Consider the following 24,021-nt stretch of genomic DNA (forward strand, 5'->3'; position numbering starts at 1 on the left):
CTTGGTCGTGGCAGGACTGTGGAAAGGCCCAGGGGCGGTGGCCTCGGGTAGCCGTAGGGAGGGCCGAAGAGAGAGAGACAGGGAGAGAGAGAGTCGAGGGGGGCGCAGGCGCTCCAGCTCCCTTCGAAAGGTGACGCTGGCCCCAGGGGAGTCGCGCATAAATTTGTTGGCATTTCGCGCTCGTTTGTTTTAATTTGCCGGCGAGATATTAGTGCCGCAGTTTTCCATGGCAGAGTGGGCAGCTGTATTGTCCCCGGTCACCACCGCAACGCCCGCCCCACTTACTTCGTCCCCCTTTTCAGAGCGAAACACTCAGGGAAAGCATTGGGCAGCCCGGAAGGACTGTTGGGTGTGTGGGGTGGCCATGCCCTCCTTACTCTGGCTCCCGAAACCACAAAATTGTCTTCAGAAGGTCCTCTTCATATTTTTACTTCTTTGAGACTTCCGTGCGCTGTACTATTGTCTTTGCAAGGTAGGCCTTCGAGAGCAGTGAACGTATTGCCCGAGTGAGCGAAACTTTGTGGAACGCCAAGAAGAGTCGACATGACGCCATACACGGGTCCTCTCAGGGGAACAGTCGACGAATCAGCCCGTCACGCTCCGACACCTCCCCTCTGGTCCTCTTCCTCCCCGTGGCGTGGTCCCCACTCTCTCCCCTTCCCCCTCCCTCTCCTAAATTCCCCCAACCCCCTTCTTTCACCCCCTAACCTCCTCTCCCCCCACCCTCTTCTTCAGTTCTTTAACGTCACCTTCTTCCTTGTTTAGTTTCTGCTTTGTCCCTTTGCCTTACCCTTAGTGTTCTTTAAGCACCATTTCATCCGCCACCAAGGGCGGTTGCTCCAAAACGCTCGGCCTCCGGACTCCATCGTTCTCTTTTATGCATTTGCTTAATTGAAGTTGTGAACCTGGACAGCCTTTTACTCAAAACTGCGTCGCAAATTAAGAGATAATGGACATGTGTATTCGCCTAATAGCAATGCAGTGCGTAGATGACCGCAAGATGTGCACATATACGCTATGTATATATATTTATACATATATATATATATATATATATATATATATAAACTTATGCAGACATGCATAAAAGGTAGACGAGTGATAATGATGGTGGAGTAGAAGTAGGAGGAGGGGGAAGAGGGGAAGGAGAAGGAGGAGGAGGAGGAAGAGTGATAATGATGGTGGAGTAGAAGTAGGAGGAGGGGGAAGAGGGGAAGGAGAAGGAGGAGGAGGAGGAGGGGAAGGAGGAGGAAGGAGGAAGAGGAGGAGTGGTGTGGAGAGGGTGGTCACTGAGCGGAACGGCTGTGACTGGGACACAAAAGCCTTGTGAGGTTCTTCCATGGGTGATCTAATCAGACCAGCGACACTGTCACCATTATCATCCGTCCCCCCACCCCCACACCTTCTCCCCCTTCCCCCTCTCCCGCCTCCCTGTTCCTTCCCAGTATCCCGTTACATACATCTCCCGTCTCGCAACGGCGAAAGTCCCGTTACATTCTGCCCATAGGCAGCTATGTTTATGTTGTGTTTCGTGGGGGATATTATGACTATTTCAGGCAGAGGAGCTCGGAGGGTGTTGAGGGGGGGATGGGGACTTACCACCACCTCAGGTGAAAGGGACCTGCCTCTGTGCTCATTGGACAGACTCGAATTAGGGAAAAGGGGGGGGGGGTGGGCAAATTAAAAAAAATATTTTCAACACATTGCCAAAGATATATTTATATAAACACCTCACTAACTATGCTCTGGTACTTTCTCTCGGCGTCGTTAAGAACCAAAAGGTCACTCACTCCCTTTGCTATTCCATTTCATACCTGCAGGATATGTGTAGGATACGTGGACATGTACTCAGCCCATCACTACCTCTACCCGTGTACCCAAATCCAACTCAAATCCTGCTCTTCCGAACGAGTCTTAAAATTCCCGTGGGAGCCTTTATCTTTAACGTGGTTTCTAGATTTCTCTTTGTTCTAGAAGGGTCCTTAGCGAAGGTAGAGATGGGCCTTGCTTCAGCCCTGAAGTTCAGACCCTATCTCAGAAGCAAGTTATCACTTCAGAGGAACTGCTCGCATACATGCGCGTGCTTATGTATAACTGAACAAGGAACAATATACAAGTACATTGATGAGGTAGCATACGAATACACTGGTTCGAGTATAGTTTTACATCCATGGTTGATATAGTGTTGATATAATTCATAATCACAGAGTTAATGGGGGTGTTTAGGTTCATAAAGGTGCATATGAACATGTGTACACGTTCGTGCAAGCGCGCGCGCACACACACGCATATACATATATAGACATATATATATATGTATATATATATATATATTATATATATATATATATATATATATATATATACAGATATGTGGGGGTGAGGTGGCAATATGAAACGTTAAGGCTGTATGGAGCTTTATTCAGAACCAGACGTTTCGACCTCTTGGGCCTTCCTCAGTAGCCGTGGCTACTCTGTTCTCGTCCACTGAGGAAGGCCCAAGAGGTCGAAACGTCTGGTTCTGAATAAAGCTCCATACTCTAGCCTTAATGTTTCATTTTGCTACCTCACTTCCATATTTGTCTGTCTTTACATATATATATATATATATATATATATGTGTGTGTGTGTGTGTGTGTGTGTGTGTGTGTGTGTGTGTGTGTGTGTGTGTGTGTGTGTGTGAATACATGTATAGTGAAAACGAACACGGATCTCTCAGATCGTCGATGACAAGGCCTTTAATACAGCGCCCAAGGCCGTTCTTTCAAGCAGCTCATAATAATCATGGAAGGTCCGAGTTCGGAGGAAGTAAACGAGTCTCCAGGTCTGGAGTGTCCGACCCGCGAAGTCACGTCTTCATGGACCCAAGAAAAGACAATTTAAGGAACCGCAGCTACGAAGAGGGAGAGGCCGAACTCTGGTCGTCTTTGTGGCCAGGTCGCCGTGCGAATGCGCGTTGGATTCAGCTCGCAAGGTAACAGTTTCTCTTTAAGGTCTTTGTCGACATCGCCGAGGCTATTCTGTTCTCGTCCTGGACAACGACAACACAACTTCGGCACTCGCTTTCTTCTGATTGTTCGGGTCGAGGTGGGAATAAATGAGGGTCGAATGTACGTTTGTGTGGATATGTATAAAGTCGAGCAAGGGGAAAGCTTGGGATTCTCGAAACGTGATTAAGTGTATACAACTACTTATCAACAATACAAAACGCAAAGCGCACACTAGAATTGAATTTATTGAGAAAACGGGTGTTTTGATTTCATGATCTTTTATCTACGGCGAAAAAGCTAACAATTACTCAAACTTCAGTATAATCCTTTGCCAAACCGTTACCGTTGTTTTACTGAATTTAAGTTTAAATTCATCGACCATGTTTCCATTTCGCTTATAAGGAAAGTACAATGTTGCGAATCTTGTGCCGAATCTCCACAAGTCGTGGAGTCATAACAACAGAAGCTGGTTTCCTCATTAAGGACTTATTTGAGCTCCATGTCGGCCTGTAGATTAGGAACTTGCGTGAGGAGAAATCTTTTTAGAAAGTTCACAGGAACGCCAAGAGAAACCCAACCCTCTAGGTCTTTAGCAACACTACCAAAGAATGCTATAATTCGCCATGTGGGTGTGCTTTAGAGGGACGAGTCTTCTATAAATCTGGTTTTCTTGTCCCGTTAGATGGCGGCGAGTTGACGGGTTGAGAATGACCTGGCCATTTGAGGAAAATGATTGAATAAACCTGAATTCGCGGGCTGGGTTGCGAGTTAGACATCGACTTGACTCACCCAATACACCGAAGAAGATGTCCACTGGCTATGTCCACAATGTCCAAAGTAAAACCTCGAAGTTCTTCAGAGTCGTAAAATATCACTTATGAACTCACTCGGGAACCGAAACCAAGTGAAAAATGTGACAGAAACCGAAGGAAATTCACGGCACAGGAATAGGCTAGGCGCACATCTACTCAGTTGTAAGAACCGCTTCTGGCTGGATGGTGCTGCCCTTCGGGTATGAGTGGGTATTCCACGAGGGAGCATTATGAATGGGAGGGCGTAGTTCGGCAGGCCACCCCCACCCCCACGTCCACCCCCACCCCCAGCACCCACCCACCCCTCACCTCAACAACGCTACGGTGAATCACGAAACCGTGCTGTTGAATCCCGTAGACTGAATCGCCATTTTGACCGTTCGGGAGAAACGGAGTTGGGAATAATTCTCCGTAAGATATCTTGATATTTTGAAATAATACCTCGTTACACTAAAACACCTCACTTCTAGAATCTAGTGATAACTAGAATATACTGATGCATATTCGAAATCTATCCGGGATTTTGAAATATGGCGTTTTGGGTGAGCCCTAGAGATGCGAACGAATATTTGACTCACATACGCTAAGTGCTTCATAGAACACGAGATACTTAAAGGATCTTAACTACTTGTCCTCATCCCCCACTGCATGGCCAGAGCTTCATTGGCCCTCGGACTCTTACAGCACTTCGACAAACACCGAACTCTGCAAGCAAGCCGACGGCCCTCTCGCTCGAAGTTGGATTTCACAAACTCCGATGTACTTCGACTCTGCCTGTTCCTCTCACACACTTTCCACTAGACATTGGATAAATCTTCCCACATGGGTTCATAAGGTCTAAACCTAAACTGAGAATACACGGAACACAAGTCCTTAGGGTCTTACCTTGTACCAGCAGCATGTATTCACTGAGAACACAACACATAAGGCGTCCCGAGTCGGGGGATGGGCGATGTCTAGGATAATCAGCTGTATCCCATCGGGGTGTATCCCAAGACACTGTCTCAACTTTTGTGTTTCAGTACACTTGGTCCCTTGCGTGATCACAGTATCAGTCCCCACAACACTACAGAGTTCTTATGGGTTTTTCCTCGACCCAAAGAGCTTTTGAACGTGTATATATACGTGTAAATACAGTAGGAAATATCAAGGTTGTGCAAGTCTTGCTAAGATGAGGAACTTATATCACTGTATATATACATACATGTATATATACGTGCGTTCGTGCGTATATAAGTGTATATATATATATAGAACACTCGTGTCAGAGTCTTCGAGGGAAGAAGTACAAGGCCCTCTTCGGCGACTTCGTCGTCAGGAGGCAGGAAGGGGCTTCTTCTTCTCCGGGTGTGGTTCACAGGACACGTCCTCCCGACACGAAGCTCGGAGGAGGAGTAGCAAGGCGGCTTCGTAACTGCACCAAATTAAGGCGTTGGTGAGCTTGAGTTTGTTGTTGTACCAGAGGACCCGCGAAGTAATGGTTCCCGTTGCGAGAACGAAGGCACAGAACGATGGCAGTACGCCGAGTGCGATGTCTTCGTGCCTTGCGGGGTAGAGGGTGGGGGTGGATGGGTGGGCTGTGGTGGGGGTGGGGAGGGTGGGTAGCAGATAACGGGATTCCAAGTAGCAGTAGTAGTAGTAGTAGTAGTAACCGTAGTAGCCGACTATCCAGCTGGGTAAGAAGGGGCGAGATTTCCAAGTCGCACTCGATAATAAGTTCGGAATGTCCAAGTGGCACTCAAGAAGAAGAAGAGGAAGTCCAGGGAGGCCGAAGTCACGAAGAGGCCAGAGTCACTGTGTTACTGAGCCTCGATCTTACGACACCGAGCGGTTCTGCAGTTCTCCTTGTCATGTTCTTGTTGACGAGGAGGTAAAGGAGAATAACTATGTGGGCTGTTATAACTGGAGTAGAGCCCACACAGATGTCATCACTGTATGTACAACACCGAATCACTTTAAGAGATACTAGTCCAGACTCCACCAGTGTTGACTAGAGTCCCCACAGAAGCGGAGGGGGAGTTAGGACGTGAGACCAGACCGAGAGTTGGGAGCCGAATGAGCTCGAGGTCCAATAAGTGGTACTGCAGCGGCGGGTCCGGACCTCACGACGGACGGACGGACGAACGGACGGACATTGGAGAAAAAAAAAGATAAGGCGAGCAATGTGGAGAGATCACTTTCGCGGCGGAGGAGGAGGACGGAAGAGGGGGGAGGAGGAGGAGGAGGAGGAAGAGGAGGGGGGAGAGGCGCAAGTGGTAGTGGTGGTGTTCGACAGGTGCAAGGCAAGGGGGGCCAACGGGCACGTGTGCACGCATCGGCTGTCTCCGTACAACTAACGGCGCATTTCAGCTGGAATGGGTCCTCCACTGGAGGGCCTCCACCCGCTCACTTTTGCTATCATTCACTCTAGTCCACCTGCCCACGCATGCGTACTAGGTGAACAGGTCAGCGGGTCAGGTGGGGCGGGGCTGCCGTCGGCGCCCCGCCCTTGCAGGGTGTGGCCACGGCGCTCAGCCCGCCAATGGGCGCCGCCCTCTGAGATGACCGCGCCCCTCTCCCGAGTCCCGGTCTCGCTCTCTCGCGCGCATCGCAATTCCAGGCAGATCTTCCGCGGATCTCGTGCAAGACACATACAAGCGCATACGGAGTAACTGCATCGTGAGAGAGAGAGGGAGAGAAAGAGAGAGAGAGAGAAAGAGAGTGGAGGTTTCTGTGCACTGTCTGGGGTTTAGGAGAGGCGTGTCGTTGTCACAGGAGAAGCAGGTTTTGAAGTTGAATATCTTTGTGTCACTCACACAAACGCATACACACACGCGCGCGCAAGAGACAGCAGGTATAGGTATATAGCGCTTCTACATAGTTGCTCGCGCAGGAGTGCACGTCCAGACTCACATACACATACACACGCACACACATATACTCACACACACATGCATACACGCACGCAAAGGCACATACGCGTGCATGCCTATATACACTGTTACGCACAAATATAGTTTTGCATGCCGTGCATGCGAACACACACACACACACACACACACACACACACACACACACACACACACACACACACACACACACACACACACACACACACATGCAACCTGAGTGTAAGGAAGAAACAAGAACTTCCTCCTTAACAGCAGCTTAACGGTCGGTCCCCCTCCGATCCGACCTTTGAGAGACGAGAAAGAAGCCGAGGAGAAGGACGAGGACGAAAAGGAGGAGGAGGATGGGTGGTCAGGTCGATTTAGAGTCGAAGATAGACAGGGAGAAGCCGCTGTCTGTGATCGATTTGAGAATAAGCCGAGGCGGTCGATCTTGCTGCCGTGTCGATCTCGCCGAGCTAAAGGCTTGGTCATATCGTCTGCAACTGCAGCGGTCGGGCGGGCCAGCGAATGTCGTCTCAGTGTGTGTTGATGCGAATGATGCCCCTGGATTAAGTGTTCTTCTTGTAATCAATAAAATCCTAATTGAGTTTATCGGAGTGGCCGTAATGCGACTTGTTTGTTCGCCAACCCTTGTGGGATTTCTATAGGAACGACAAAATTTTCGTCTCAATTTTGGATCCTGTTTTTATTCTCCTTGTTCTGGGTAGCGAAATGTGATTTTATTTGTTCCAAGAAAACACTCTCTTGTGCTTAGGTTTGAAGCATATAGCCTTCTGCTTGTCGTTATGTGATAAGTCAGACTAGCCAGGCTAAGATACTGGCTGTATTGTGCTGGGCTGTTGGAGATGTTGATTTAATACGACGGCGTCTTTGTCAAATCGATAATCACTTTAAAAGAAGACATGCAACATTATCTGCCCACGAGCTGAGATGTTTCTCTTGGAGATGAAGGATTTTTCAGGATGCAGCAGAATATATAACAAAGAATGAACACAGTTTTACGTACCTTGGGTTACTTGGCGAGGTTCAACTGACGTGCTTTGTACTCCTGAACATGTACATTGTACATTTCATGTATCTTAAGTACCTTACCACAGAGTATTACGAATTTGGGTCCTCATATTATTCACATTGAACTTGTGCGTTATGTATCAAAAGATGTTCAGTGTATAGATGGAATAGCAACACTGAATATTTGAACATAATGTAAGGTGTATACGAACAGTGTTCATTATCTATCAGAATATTGAACATCATGTAGCTGAACACACAAAATTGTCTTTTACACTGTGTAAAGAAATATATTCACAGACGTTTCGTTGCTTGCAGCATTTTAATCTAATTCTACCAAATTCGACGCAGTTAAAGTGAAAAAAGCAGTTATGTCTTTAATGCAGTCACTACTAGACTTTGTTAACGCCCTTAAGGACCAGGTTTACGTATTATTGTTTTATAAGAAGACACTAATATCCACTCATAAAAGATTGTTGATAAGTTTGAATTTTACTATGCCTTTCTTAAATCTCTCTTTTACACACACACACACACACACACACACACACACACACACACACACACACACACACACACACACACACACACACACATATATATATATATATATATATATACACACACATACACAGAACTCTGTTCTTCTACCTTTTGCCCTAGAAGATACGGATTTTATTGGAATTCGGTAAGGAAATAGTTGTGCACCTTGACAATATTATCATAAAAATAAAAGATAAGAGACAAATATCGTTAAAAATATTGCTTGTTTTTAATTTATAAATACATGTGGTAAGTAATTTCCGTACGCTTCCTACAGCTCGTTCAAATCTCTCGGACCAGCACTATACGTAGGACATCCCCCCAAAACAGATAAATAAATAAAAATAAATATATTAAATGAACGCACCTGCAGAATTAATACTAAGAGGAAACGTGGAGACGTTATGACATCATGTCGTCAAGATGCGTTTTATTTGAATTTATCTTTTCCGTTGCGATTTTTGTTCCACTTACGCTATACTACGTCATGTTATGAATTTGACACATTTAGTGATTTTATTTTGGTTATCACAAGGCAGTTTTATTTAAAACTAGTGTTCGGGAGGGAGTCGAACATAATAATAGGAACTGTAATTATAGGGATTTGATCATTCTAAATATATCAGTGTCTCCCTTATTTCTTGATATAGACAAAAATATATATATACCATCATTTAATATATATTACATCTAATATTGTCACTTAATTATCAAACATTTGATCATACTACAGCATATGCTATATATATATATATATATATATATATATATATAGAGATATATATAGATATATATACGTGTGTATTCGTATATACATATATGCATAGTATACATGTATGCAAACATCAACCACACGTGTATGTGTGTGTGTGTGCGTGTCTGCGTATGTTAGATAGACAGATACTATACCTCTCAAAAGACCTATTTCACTACCAAAAAGAAATAATTCAATGAAATAGTTTGTACCTCTACAATAAATCGTAGTACAACTCACCATAAACCGAATCAAAATACTAAAATCTAACAAAGAAACGAGACCACTGAATAAGAAAAAAATGCTCATACGAAAAGAGAGAGAGAGAGAGAGAGAGAGAGAGAGAGAGAGAGAAAGAGAGAGAGAGAAAGACGGTGAAAATAGGCAGTTGTAGTCATTGCCATACGCCGCCCTGAAGGACAGACATGCGCGCGCATGGGGGGGGGGGAGCCCCGCCCCAATAAGAGACAAACCAGAATCATTTGCCGCGCAACCAGAGTGCAGGTAACATGGTTGTCTGAGTCCTGCCGATATGAACAAATACACACGCGCACACACACATGCATAAGTATGTAACACTATAATATACACTGCGCGTATGTATACATATGTGAATTCGTATATTCATGTGTGGACGAATGCATATTTATACATGTAGTGTATGCATGAAGATGATGCTGTATCGTTTGAAATTCAGACTTTCCTTTCATTAAGGGGAGATGGTATGAGGCAGTTTATAAGACCTCACTTTGTAGGAATATATTCAATTTATCTTTTAAATTCATCTCTTCATTCTTCCCGTATTGGGAATCTACATCTCTTGCACGGAATCGCCCGCCAGAAGAAAGCCCCTAAAGTGTGCCACTGACGGAGGAGCTGCAGAGGTCAAGTTTTTGCCAACTTGCTCCACAACGACGACGACGGCGACGACGACGATGAAGGCAGGTCGGCCACTTTCGTTTTCGGCTGCCTGCTGCTGTCGTCCTACCTACTGCTGCTGCTGCTGTGTATACCTGCCTGCTCACTACCAGCCTACTGCCGGGTGTTTTGTGCCTTCGTGTGCCTGCTACAGGTACTGTCGAAGTCACAGGCGTGGTAGAGTGCTTATGCGCATGAGAACGTATATACGGATGTGGAGAGTGCGCGCGCGTGCACACACACACACACACAGAAAGAAAGAGGAGAGAGAGAGAGAGAGAGAGAGAGGGGGGGGGGAGAGGGAGAATTAACGTCTTGAGTCACTCCCGAGTCTATGATTCACTGCGTTCAAATATTCAGAGCCGATACGTCTTGAATCCGTTGAATTACTTCGTTGGTCAGCCCTTCCGTTCTTTAGCCCTTGTGGGAAAGGAGGATGCCGTCTTAACAGAGTTTATACTGGCTGCCGTCAGCGGATTTTATTCAGTTTTGGGAGCACCACCTTACTAGACAAATGGTTCATGTGAAAGTGTGCTTGCGTGTGTGTTTGTGTGTGTATGTATGCAGGGAACCATTCAATCTATAGTCAGAACTCGGAACACTTCCAAACCTTCTGGGAAGAAATGAAGGGAGAAGGGAGATTCCTCCCCCCCATCCCCCAACCACTCCCTCCCGCCCCCGCCCCCGACCCCGCCCCCGCCCCCGTCTCCCCAGCTCCTGGCTGTGTCCCCAAATCTTGTGTGGACCCGATTCTGGATCCTGTAAAACAGGAGTAACTTTTGAGAAAGGGACGTTTTTTTTCTTCTTTTTTTGACAATCAGCTGTTTTATACAGCCTTCCCTCTCCCTCGTGACTAAGACCCCTTATCTAAGGGTTTTGGTTCGATATTTTCTCATCTCACCCGTTGGGCAATGGTAGAGGATTTCAGTCAGCTAAGAGTACTCTTATAGAGATTTGTGGGTCTTATAAGACTGAGAAACACGTACTTTTTCCAGAATTTCTCCTGGATTCTGGCCTTAAAAAGAAAACAACTAACGAAGAGTATTTAGAGTGAGACCGTGTTAAATTTTATCTATAAAAAAATCTGATGTCTGTTCCCCCAAAACTCACGAACTTTGGAGTGACGTCTGAAAGTTATTCTGAGAGATTCTGAGAGAGAGTCGTCGGGCTTTAAATGTTTTATCCTGGTTAACGTTAGAATGAAACATGTGAAGGGGATGGCAGGGTCGAAGAGGCGAAGACTACAGCCCGGATCTGTCCTGGAAGAGGAGTCTCCGTAGAACAGAAACCATCGGATGTTGTTAAGCGGAGCGGCCCGCCTCGTGACTACCTATCTGGTGGAGGGTCAATAATTCACCTTCTCTCCGTGTTCCTTGAGAAAAATAATTTTCTTCTTCATCTTATATTTGTTCTTCTTTCTGTTCTATTTCTTCCCCTTTGTCTTCTTTTTCTACTTCCACTTGTTCTTCTTTCTCTTCTACTTCTTCCTCTTTGTCTTTTTTCTTTCTACTAACACTTCTACTTGTTCTTCTTTCTCTTCTATTTCTTCTTCTGCCTTCTTTCTCTTCTATTTTTTCTTTTTCCTCTTTGTCTTCTTTTCCTAATTCTTTCTCTTCTTCCAGTTGTTCTTCTTTACCATACATTTCGTCTTCTTTGTCTTTTTTTCTGTTTCTTCAACTACTATTGCTTCTTTCTTCTCTTCTTGTTTTATTTTTTTACTTCTTTCAATTGTTCTTTTTCCTCTTCTTCTTCTTCTTGGACGACGACGGAATAGATTTCCGGTGTAGGCCGAAAACTGGCATCAGTGCCACATTTGGTACTCAGACCTGAGTGGCGCAAGACGTGTTATAAAGAAATGTGACGACGACGACAAAGAAGACAAAGATGAGAAAGTGAGACGTTTTGTGAGGAGCAATCTTGCCCCAACTGACATCCACTTACGCAACCGAGGATTTCTTTTATTCATTTTCATTCTGGCTGAATCACGTCGATTTTATTCAGGTGAAAGACGAATGGCACCGGTGGTTGGTGGCCTACGTGCATCACGGCATGTAGTTATTCCAGGTGACGTTGTCATCGAGTCGCCTTCACATTAGGCAAAAAGTCGTCGAATTTTTTTTTTTTGTCAACTCGCCTCTCCACCTTCATACAAACCAGAGAACTGTCGTTTCTTTTTTGTCCATCCGCTTCTGCATCTTCGCAAGAGACTTAAAAAATCGTCGATCTTACCCAGCAGCTCGCCTCTACCCCAGCTTCACACGGAACAAACAATTGTAAATTTTTTGCGTCAACTTGCCACTTCACACGAGTCGCAAAATCGTCGATTTTTTTCCTATAAACTCACTTCTACGGGTCGAAGGACAAAAAACGACCATTTTTCAGATGAGGAGGACCTGGCCTCAAGGAAGAGTGAGAGCCCACGAGTTCGAAGAGACGTCGGGCAACCCTGGAGGAGCAGTGATTAGAAATTGATGCAGAGTTCGGTATAAACAAAGGACCGTCTTGGATTTGTCATCAGTCTTTCAGTGCAGATGAGGGTTGGTCACGTGACGAGAGAGAGAGAGAGAGAGAGAGAGAGAGAGAGAGAGAGAGAGAGAGACAAGGATGAGGAGGAGGAGGAGGAGGAGGAGGAGGAGGAGGAGGAGGAGGACCTTGAGTTCAGCAGACGAAGAAGAAGGGAGAAGTCCTTAGAGCATCGCCCAGGCGTGACGCCCCAGAGAAGAGGACGGAGGAGGAAGAGGAGAAAGAGGTGAAGGAGGAGGGAGGAAGGCAAAGGATAACAGATGAAAGTGAAGAAACAGAAGGACAAGATAGGATCAAAATTAGGTTTGAAAAACGAGATACTTAATGAAGAGGATGTATGGTCTGGGTGGGTTTTGGGAGAAGGGGCAGATGAGGAGGAGGAAAAATGAAAGGGAGTGACAAACGGATGCTTTGCGATGAGACTGCAAGTCTGGGGCATGATGACGTCACGTCACGTGTGACGTCGTTTCGCGTCACGTCGTCGGAAGAATCGGGGGTGGTTGAGTGGTGAGTTGTTTCCTATCATATCCTGTGTGTGTGTGTGTGTGTGTGTGTGTGTGTGTGTGTGTATGTGTGTTTTCACGACGGGACGAGTATGGGAAGGGTTATTAGAGAAGTGTGAAGGAAATAGAGATAAAATGGGAAATAGAAATAGAAAGGTGACGAATAGGAAGAGAGAGAGAGAGAGTGGGGTGGAGAGAGAGAGTTGAGAAGCGAGAGAGAGAGGAATGGGATGAGAGAGAGAGAGAGATGGAAAGAGAGAGAGGGATGGGAGGAGAGAGAGGGAAGCTGCCAGAGGAGGAGGAGGAAGACGAGGAGGAGGAAGAAGAGGAGGAGAAGGAGGAAGAGAGCAAAGAAGCCAAGGAGGGACCAGGAGAGTCTTTTATGCAGTAGTCTGGCGAGTGTCATTCCACAAAACACACGATCACAGCGGCGAACGCTTCGTCCTCCTTCACTTCCTTCCTCTTACCCAACTCCTCTTCCTTCTCCTCTTCCTCTTCCCTCCTCCTTCGCTTCTTACAGTTTCTTCCTTCCTCATATCCTATTCCTCTTCCTTCTCCTTTTCCTCTTCCAACCTCCTCCGCCCACTTTTTTTTTCTGGAGCCTTAGGGGAGAAAGGACATCTTGTGAAGTTCAATAGCCAAAAAATCTTATCGATGTATGTGTCATTGTAGTAACGTAAGTAATGAGAAAGGTTGGAGGGAGCGTGTTTGCATCATTCTGTAGTCCTCTTCGGGTAAGCGCTTTTGGCGGCAGGGAAGCAGGGTCAACATGTCGGGAGAATGTCTTAAGAAAAAACAAAAATCGAAGCACCTATAGTGAGTGATTTTAACCGCTTCGTCATGTTGGTAAATGAGTCCCCACGGGTTCGCAAGTGCTTCGTAACCCACTTAATTAACACGAAGGAAAAATACGCACTGGGTAGCTTTGTGGAGATATAGCCACTGCCCCGACGATTTCGGAGCGTCTCCTAAAAACATAAAAAAATGTCTTCAGGCGTCTCTGTCTCACACTCTAACGTACTTTCACATAAAATGTGTAACTCCTCTCTTGGTTTCCTAAAGAAAAGAAGAAGGAAGAAGAAGAAGAAATGAAGGAGGAGGATAGGAAGAAACGGCAAGAAAGAAAAAAAAAACGACGAAGAGAAAAAAAAGGAGGAAATAATTGCTTAATTTGAAATTCAATCGACGAAGAAGGGGAGGAGAGAGAAGACGAAGAAGTAAAAGAAGACAGGAAAGGAAGAAAAAAAAAAGTAGTTGGTCAATTTGAAATTCATTAGACTCGCGCACACATTCTGTCTTCCAGTCGCCGTGTGAAGGACATGTAATTAATATGTCCAAGTTTGGTGCCCCACCTGGTTCTATTTTTCTATTTCTAGGTGCCGCCAGACGATTTTATTGGGTCAAGAGGGATGTCCAAGGTTGTACTAACTCACAATCCTTCATCTTTCGTAGCGTGACGAAGATATCATAATACTGCCATGTAAAAAAAAATTCGTAGATCTATGAAAGGTATATAACTATGTAGCTCGCAGGTGGTAGCACGTAAATGATGAACACGTGTGAATGAGCCACTGACGGACAGGTGGCGTGCTCAGGTGGTCACATGGAGGGCAGCTGGTATTCAGGTGGCTTGCCCACTCACCCTCTCCCCTACCGAACTCACTGCTGAGGTGTTCGTCGTCGTCGTCGTCGTCGTCGTCGTCGTCGTCGTCGTCGCCGGTTGTATAATCCTGTCAAACTCAACTCCCTCTCTCAAGACTCACCTCCTCACTTAGTGGATATCAACCAAAATAGACAGACAGACAGACAGGCGGACAGATGGACGGTGAGGCAGACAGACGCACACACAGGAAGATAGACAGGCGGGGAGACAGACAGAATGATTACTCATTCTCGCCTTCGTCTACAAATCGATCAACTAGCCAGCTTCCTCCTCCTCCTCCTCCTCCTCCACCACGGGACGGAGTTCTAGCGAGAGTGAAAGTCGAATTGAGTTCAAAAATTGTCCCCGAAAACTCACTTAGAGTAACTTTCACTATCGCTCACTCATCTTGCTTGCTTTTCTCTTTCTCTCACGTGCATTCATTCATTCGTCTTTGCTTGTTTCCACTAGAAGACGAGGCGACATATTCTGGCTTATTTGGCTTCTACCCTATGATCTCTCAGCACCTTCGAAAACCCTATAGAACTGCCCTGCCCTGCGTTTGAAAAAGCCGAAGGTCTAAGCTCGACCATAGGGCCTCGAACGAATGCACAAACTCGACTGATTGTTTGCGAAAAAAGAAAATTCATTTCCAGTGGGTCCTTTCCCCGACCTCGGATCCTTCCCATTTTCCCATTACAATTTGAGTGACGTCATTTTTTTATGTTGTAATTATCCATACATCATTCCAAGGCGATTATCATGTAATTTGTCGAAAAAGAATAGGTTGTTAGGTTACTTGAGGTTAGGTTAGTACAGAGGTTCCGAAGTAGGGGACCACTGGGAAAGAATTCCATTCTGGAGGACAACAATGATTTATTGCGATACAGCCAAGAAGGTCCGTTACAGTGTCTCCTTACTGCCCCTTCCTTCCTTCCTCCCTTTCCTTTCCTTTCCCTTCCCTTTGTCCTCCCAAGTTGGTTTCAACTCCTTTCACTTCTCAACTGAATCAAATCGTCCGGCAGTAGTCATGATAAGATCTACACTTCAAAGAATCCATTCCCCTCTTGAGTTGGGTTTGAAGAAATTTATTTTGAGTTGATTGGTTGAGATATTCAAAGCAAGTCACTACGATATAATGGTTAATGATATTAGGTCGGAAGGTACTGTCTAAAATTCTAAATGCTGGCTAAACCCCGTACCCATCTCTGCATATCACAGGACGATTCCATTCAGCTTGGGGGGGGGGGAATACCCTCTGCCGCGGTAATCCTAATTCTATTCCCCATAGGGCAAGGCTATCTTGGTTGTCCTATCCTTAGTCGGTAGGTGATTTTATTAAGCTAGCTTTCCCAAGAATCCCGTCCTTGATGCGCAGAGGAAACGATCCTACCATTGTGCAATGGCTTTCCTTATCTCTCCGCGATAAGAAGTAGAGCGGCGAGTTGATTCCCCAAATACTCGCTCTCTTGGACTGCGGACTCCCTTCCCTTTCTTCTTCTCAGTTTCCTCCGCCTTTTACTCTTTCTCGCATTCGTTATCTCCGTTCCTCAAGCCTCCTGGGGGGTATTATTCTTAAATTTATTTCTTCAAATATGTAAGCAAGCATATGGGTGTTCGTGCGTGTACGTGTGTGTGCGTGTACATAAGACTCAACGGATTTGTGCTGAAAGCTGTACTAGTATCCTTCAAATATCCCTCGATTAGTTTTGTCATGACTGTGTATGTGTGTGTGTGTGTGTGTGTGTGCATACGCGAGTGATTGAAGACTTCTGCAAACATATCAATCATTTCCCAGGTGATTCAGGTGTGAACAGACATTCGCGCCTGGCCAAGCATACAGGCTCTTGCTATATATATTTTTTATCAATATTTTCACAGTAGCCTCCTCGAGATGAATAAAATCGCTTGGTGGCAGGTAGGATATATATATATATATATGTATATATATATATATATATATATATATATACATATATATACATATATATATATATATATATATATATATATATATATACATATATATACATATATATATATGACGTAATTAATACGAGGCGACATTTTTGCATATATATTTGTCTTAAGCAATCAATTTGTATATTTTTCGTAGGTATGTCTGTAGTATTTTAGTGATTAACATTTGTAGGCCGACTTGAGTCACGCAGTTGGATAATTTGTTTTGATTAGCTCTTTATCTTTGCTCTTTACTTTTTTTTTCGCTTCCCATGCTCTACAGGTTCTTTTTCGTGGGGGGTAATGGCAATTGAATTATGTGTATGCGCGCACGTCCATGTGTGTTTAATTTTGTTTGTTTGCTTGTTTGTGTGTGCGTGCGCGCGCGCGTCTGTGCGTGTTCGTTTGCTCGCACTTTCTTACGGAACAATGTTGTTAATTTCCGAAGACGTTTGCAGAATTATCTTCAAGGTCATACATCACTGATAACACCTGTTATCAGCAGGACATGACAGCCTTACCACGTCACAACTAACACCTGACTCCTAATAGTTTAATAGATTTTAAAGAGTCCAAAGTTAAATCAACATTTAGCCCCGCGTCTGATCACCTGGCGTCACCTTAAGGTGCGTAGATGGGCACCTGACACTGTGAGAAGGTGCTGTGCTCCCCTCGTGTTCAACGGTCATTTCCACAATCCAGCGAGTTATTTAAGGCTTGCCCCCCCACCCCCACACGTACGCTTTGCATGACGCTCGGCAATCATGCAAACACGCAGCCATCATGCGAACTATGACGTCGCTCGTCGGCCGGCTAAGGTGGGGGGGTAAGGCGGGGGGTGGGAAGGGGGGAAATGTCCGCAAGGGGTGCGAGAAGGGGGAGGGAGGGAGACCAACTCCTCTTGTTTACGTGTTGCGACTGGCGAAGCAGAGCCGAGCAAGCGTCGCTGAAAGCCGTTCCCTCCCGCCGTCGCCGCCTCCGCCACCGTCGCTGCCCGTGCCAGCAGCAGCAGCAGCAACTCCACCAACACCGCCTCCTCCACCCCCAATCTCCACCACCAACACCGCCTCCTCCACCACCACCATTGCCATTACCACCTACTGCCTGCTCTACCTGTCAGCCTACTGCCATACTGAGGGTTTTGGGAAGTAGGACAGTGGGAGTGTGGACAGATCGTCCCGGGTGACCAGGAGAGGGGAAAAGAGGGGAGTAAGAGGGACGGGGAGAGGTTTGGCATCTGAGCGAGGTAGAAAGAGAGAAAGAGAACGAAAGCGAGAGACAAAGTGAGTATGAGAAAATGAGATAGAAATATAGAGAGATGAGAGAAGAGAGAGATGTTTGGTGGAATTTTTCGAATCCATGGGTTAGAAGGGACATTTTTTTTGGGGGGGGGGGAGAGGGTGGTGATGGTGCCAAGATATCCTCCAATGTCTCATTGGCACTGAAGTGCCACACTGGCATCATCAAGTGCCAGGGGGGAGACGGTGATGCTACGTAAGGGTGCATTGGCACGCCGAGGACGCAATCGATGACGTCACTCTCAACGCGCTCACGGATGGTGACTGTTGGCGCTTCTGTCGCACGTTTGGCGTTATTACGTCACGTCGACATGTATGCAGTAGCACAATAACAATGTTCTCGGTAGCTTGGGGCAGCTTTGGATGCATTGTTTTCGCTGTGCTATGCAGTTGCCGACGCCACAGTTCTGTGACGTCACAGCCATTCGATGGCGTCGATACCTGACAGGCGTGCCAACCTCTCCGCGCTGTTTGTGTTCCAGCGAACGGCTGGGTTTCCACGGGAAGACCCATCTAACCTTGGGCAGTGCCGTGTGCCCCGATTACCCCTTGAAAAGGGTCCCTAACAGTCCCCAGGCCCAGCCATAGCTTCGTCAAAACATTTGAGAGTTTCGCCTCCCACGGAACGTGTGGTAAGCCCTGCCGCGTGACGTCATCGACCTTGGCAGAAATATTGACGTTTCATTGACGTCATCAATGACGTCACGGATGCTTATCGGGAAGGTAGGTGGAGGTGCTGTATCGACTGGACGTTTAAAGACGATGTACCGGGCCCTGGTCCCGGTGAAACAGCTGACCACGAAGAACCAGCCTCACGGGCGGGGGACGGGGCGGGCTGGTACTTGTACCATCTTCTCGAAAACACGTCCACTTGGTCATTATTTAGGGCTCATCCGATTGTCACGCAAGACGACGGAGGGAGTGGGTGGGAGGAGGAGGAGGAGGAGGAGGAGGGGAGGGGGAGGACGAGGGTGGTTGGGGGTGAGGGTGAGGACTTGTTGCTTCAGTCCTAATGCTTCTACCGCTGCTGGGTCCCCAACTCCCCCAGCCCCACCCCCATCGCAAGGGTCCCCCCCCATCCACCCCCACCCCCTGTCCTGTTCATACTCCCGTTGTAGTCAGGTGCTACTGTCCTTCACACAAACTACTGTCATCCGTTATCAACTCTGTTTTCAACTGTGGGTACCCACCGAAGCTACTCAACAATCAATGTTACACAGGAGTCGCTCTGTTACAGGTCCCTTTTACGTTGCTGTCAATCACGGCAGGTCAGGAGAATGTCTCCTCTGCAGGTGTTCATGGGCCCACTACACCTTCATCCAGGTCCTCGTCTTTGATGTAGGAGACAGCAAGGGATACCTCAGTGTTTTGGGACAGGGGTGCACTTATGACCAATGTCAACACAACAACTTCACATCAACCCTCTCCCTCTTCCCCGCTAACCTCTTCTCCTCCCCCTCCTCCTCCTCCTCCCCTCACGAAGAAGAAGGACGAATCAACAGATCACTCGCTGATGCATCTTTGATTGCCCCAGAAGATCAAGAAACCACCAAGGGATGAGCACTTGCATGCAATCGCGCGCACACACACACACACACACACACACACACACACACACACACACACACACACACACACACACACACACACATGTGCACAACATAAGAGGCGCGTGTCTTGGACCTTTCAACCCTCCCTCCCCCCCTCTCTCTCTCTTTCTCTCTCTCTCTCTCTCTTCCTCTCTCTTCTCCTGGCATCTTTTTTTCTCGGCACCCAGTATGGCCCACCCTCACCCCTATCGTGACCACAGGCCTGTGCGTGACTGTCTGACTCCTATCAGGGCCGGAAATAATTGACTTGGAAAATAGAAGATTGAAGATGTGGAAGGGAGCACACATCCCTATCGCCCTCTTCTTCCTCCTCCTCCTCTGCTTCTAATGAAGAAGAAGGTGAGGAGGAGGAGGAGGAGGAAGACGTCTTAACCCTTTCGATGCCTTCTACGTCAGTCGTTTGTTCTAATTGGCGCCGGGTGATTTTATTCAGCTAGAATAAAATCACCCTCACGGTACAGTATATAGTGACATGATACATTTAGGTCTAAGAAATTCTACGTTCTGCAAACCAAGAGAAAAAGAAAGACGAGTAGAAAAAAAAGAGGAGTAATGAATAAATAAATAATGGAGATTTAGGGACATGGGAAGATGGGAATAGTGATAATGAGGGAGGAGGAAGGAGTAGTAGTAGTGATAGTGGGAGGAAGAGGCACAGGAGTTGAAGAAAGACGAGTAGAACAAGGATAAAGAAGAGTACGAAAGGAAAGTGGAATAAAAGGAGGACCAGGAGTAATAGATGGAAAATGTGAAGGGGAATGGAGAGAAGGAACCGAAGCAAAAGGAGGAGAAGAAGGGGAAGGAGGCGGCGAAGAGAATTAGAAGGAGGAGGAGAAGGGGAGTGGGCGGTTGAGGAGGAGGAGTAGGGGTCGTTAGCTTGCTTGCCGGGTGTCTCTTTAACCTGTGCTGCTGCTGCTGCTTCTGCTGGCGCGAGTGCCACAGACTCAACATTGGGTCCTCCACCAGGCCTGAAGACTGTATGTATTCTCTAGCTTTCGGCAGCCAATTTTACTCATTTTAGGAGATCTCAAAGATACGAAACACCCATCAAAGAGAGAGAGAGAGAGAGAGAGAGAGAGAGAGAGAGAGAGAGAGAGAGAGAGAGAGAGAGAGAGAGAGAGAGAGAGAGAGAGAGAGAGGGAATAATTTGTTTTGGGAATGAAATCGCATTCTAGATACTGTCTATCCCTGCTTCAGTTCTACCTAATAACTAGGGAGGAATGGTACCCAACATGCAAATGAACACTGTAATGCTGCCTAGACATATCATGCTACACAAGTGCTATATTTCTTCTCCACACATAAAAACATGACACACGTTTACACATGCATATACTGTAATACGCACACACGCACGAACACGCAATCATACAACTTATGCCCTACAGAATGTCAGTCTGACTGAACTTGATATGTAATCGTGGATTCTCTTCACTGGCACTATTTTCATTGACCACTTTGATAAGGACGAGGACGACTATGACACTAGGTCCATGACACACACAAGGTCTATGACACATGTGACACACAACAGGTCTGTGGCACTCCAGAGTGGAGACAGAAAAAAAGCGCGCCAAAATTCAATACACATGGTTCGGTTTATCTCGACAAGAAGATTCAATGGGCACTGATTTCACTGATCGACACAATGGCACTGGTTGGCAAACAGTCGTTTTGGCACTTCCACAGGAGTGGGGGTGGGTGGGGGTGGAGTGGGGTGTCTGACACAGTAGAGGGGGGGGAGGTCATGGCACACGCGGGAAAGAATCGACGCCGAAGAAACGTGTAAGAGGTCAAGGACGTGTGTTTGTGTGTGGTTCCATGCGAGTGTTTGCGTGTACACGATCATGTTTGTTGGAGAGTTGGAGGAAGACCTGACTTACCTGTGTTGGAGTCGATGGTTAGGAAGGCTTCGGGAGACACAGGGAAAGGGGAGGTCTTCCCCGGTGGTGCCCTCGGGGGCACGACGGTGTTCACGTCTAGAGCCGTCACGTGGTCTTCGGCGAAGAAGGGCAGGTGACACGATGGGGGGAAACTATCTACCAGAGGCAGGGTCGGGAACCCTACGTCGGTGAGCTGCTCCAAGTCTAGGTATGTCTCGTACAGGTCCCGCATCGAGTGTTGGTGGTGGTGCCGTGGGTCGCAGAGAAAGCTAGCCACCACGTCTAAGAGATTTTTATAATATTCACCCGGCCAACACGAGCGGCAGCAGTCCTACGCGCTCACACTTCCGAGACGGACCGTCTACACAACTAGATAACTGGTTCTCAACATCTGCTCGCAAGTTATAAACTCGGCCCGCGACGTCATGAAGGTGTGACGTCACGAATGGGGCGACCAATAGCGAGCGCGGCTATGCAACGTCAGAACCCTGGCTCGCTCCCATTGGCGGGCTATATATATTATGACGGAATCGATGCCGTCACGGCTGCGTCATTATTGATTCGGGAGTGTGACGTCATGATGTGCGGGTGGATACACATGCGCGTTGAACACTTAAAGCAAATGCAAGATAATGCGAAGCTGGGCCTCTTTTGAGCAACCTCCCACGTAGACAACTCGGTAATTTCTCTGCAGGACACTGCCCTAGGCTTCTAGCATAGGATCTGTAGGAACAGAATTTCGTGAACATGTACATGAACGAAACTGCAACCACTTTGCGTAGGCGCCTGTCCTTATAACGGGGTCGGCTAACCTCGGGTGTGTCTCGAGCTGGGCGGTACACTACAGGAAGCTTGCCACTTCCCCCCTCCCCCAATCCCCCCTTCTCCACCTCCCCTTCCCCCCATTCCCTCACCCCTCCACCCACCCATGTCCCTCCCATTCCCTCCCGCGTCCTACCCCTCCCTCTTCCCCTCCTCCTTCCCTCCCTCTTCCCCTCCTCCTTCCCTCTCCTCCCTCCTATCGCGCCCCCCCCCCTCGTCCTTCTTTCCCCTCTGTGTTCTCTTCGTTCTACTGTTCGCCTACTATCTCCTGTTTCTCTTTTTGACGGCATATTCTGTCCTCTCTACGTTTGGTGTCCACGCCTGAACAGTTTCGTTATACGTGATGGTGCCAGGCAATTTTATTTCAATGCATTTCTGCGGGAGGTCTGAGGCCTTGCATGTTTCCCAGGACCCAGTGCCTTCGTGAAGAAGTGGGCGAGACAGAATTTCTTCGACAGAATTGGGTCAATCTAGAGAAGCCAAAGATGACACACGATAAATAAAAACTGTCATTGCTACTGGCCACCTATACTTTATTCTCTGTCGTCAGGTGATTTTATTCAGTCAGGGATGCCACGAAGGGGAAAAGAATAGAATGAAGGCAGACAGAATAAGAGAGAGAGAGAGGGAGAGAGATAGAGGGAGAGAGAATTAGAGAGGAAAGGATCTAAGCCTTGGATAGTTGATTCATTCTCTCCAATATCTTCCTACATACCCAATGCAAAGGGTCATTTTACCCACTTCTTACCTACTCCGCTCTCATATCCTCCTGCTTCCTCCTTGCCCTTCCCATCATTCTCCTCTCCCTCCTCCTCCTCCCGGTTCCTCTTTTCCCTTCCTTCCTTTATCCTCCTCCTCCTCCTCCTACTCCTCCCATCCACCTTTTCCTTCTCCTCCCGTCCACCTGTTCCTTCCCCTCTTTCTCCGCTGCTTCCCCCACCTAGTTCCTTCCTCCTCCTCGTTTCTGCAATCCCTCCATACGCCTACTCCACTCGAACAACTCCATCCCCTCCTACCTCACTCCACATCCGTCTCTGTTGAACTCCAACCCTTCCCCCACTCACCACCCATCCACCACCACCACCACCACCACCACCACCACCACCACCACCACCACCACCACCACCACCACCACCACCACCACCACCACCACCACTACCACTATTGCTATACTTACACCACTAATACCATTATCACCACAACCGTGACAATTATAATCAAGACGACCATCATTCTCCAGCAACAAGGCTTCACTACCCACCCACTCATCCACCCACCCATCTTAGCAACAGGCTGTCAACTCAATAACTTGTATCATCCTCACACTACTCTCCTTTCTTCTCACATGTTTTGATCTAATATGGGGAGATCAAGCATAGCCAGATTTAATCATTTACCTTCGCCATAGGCCTTTGCATATCTGACGTCGGTTCCCTCAAAAAAAAAAAAAATTCTCGATAGAATGAAGACTGTCCCACTGCCCCGGACAACAGTGGTACTTGTTGCCTTCCAGACGAGCGAAATGTCGACTTTCGTCTGTCAATTCATGGAAAAAAGAAAGTCGACGGAGAAATATGTATCCATGGGCAAAAGTCCACAGTTCCACTTGTGTGAAGGCGAGTTTAATTTCAATTTGCCGCCACGAGCCACTATGGAGGAGGCGGTAGGGAGAAAGAGTAGGAGTTGGTTTATCAGCGAAAACAGACGAAACAAAGTGAGGCAGGACGATGAAAAGTGATGCGACGCGAGGACTCTGGTGCCTCACCGTGCCGCCCAGTACGATTTAGTTGTAAGTTTGGAAAATTTCGTTGTTCAGATGTTTTGTCGATATTCTCGGCGTTGTAGTATAGTATATGGTACAT

At 47.0% G+C, this 24,021-nt stretch overlaps 1 protein-coding gene across 3 annotated transcripts in view; it reads right to left on the reverse strand.

Annotated features, from left to right (window-relative positions):
- The window catches only part of LOC143024768 (nuclear receptor subfamily 4 group A member 2-like), a 43,768-nt gene extending 22,047 nt beyond the window's left edge, over positions 1–21,721 (reverse strand). For 2 of the 3 annotated variants that reach the window (XM_076183901.1, XM_076183900.1), the window contains exon 1: positions 21,338–21,721. In XM_076183901.1, the coding sequence (XP_076040016.1) occupies positions 21,338–21,569 (232 nt within the window). In that variant the 5' untranslated portion in view covers positions 21,570–21,721. Of the gene's footprint in view, positions 1–4,687; positions 6,191–21,337 lie in introns of those variants that run through there. The other variant, XM_076183903.1, reaches the window with a different exon arrangement.
- Between the last annotated feature and the right edge of the window lie 2,300 nt (positions 21,722–24,021).

This window comes from Oratosquilla oratoria, chromosome 4 (genome assembly GCF_046742065.1).
Source record: "Oratosquilla oratoria isolate Oo_2021 chromosome 4, ASM4674206v1, whole genome shotgun sequence".
Lineage (NCBI taxonomy): Eukaryota > Metazoa > Arthropoda > Malacostraca > Stomatopoda > Squillidae > Oratosquilla > Oratosquilla oratoria.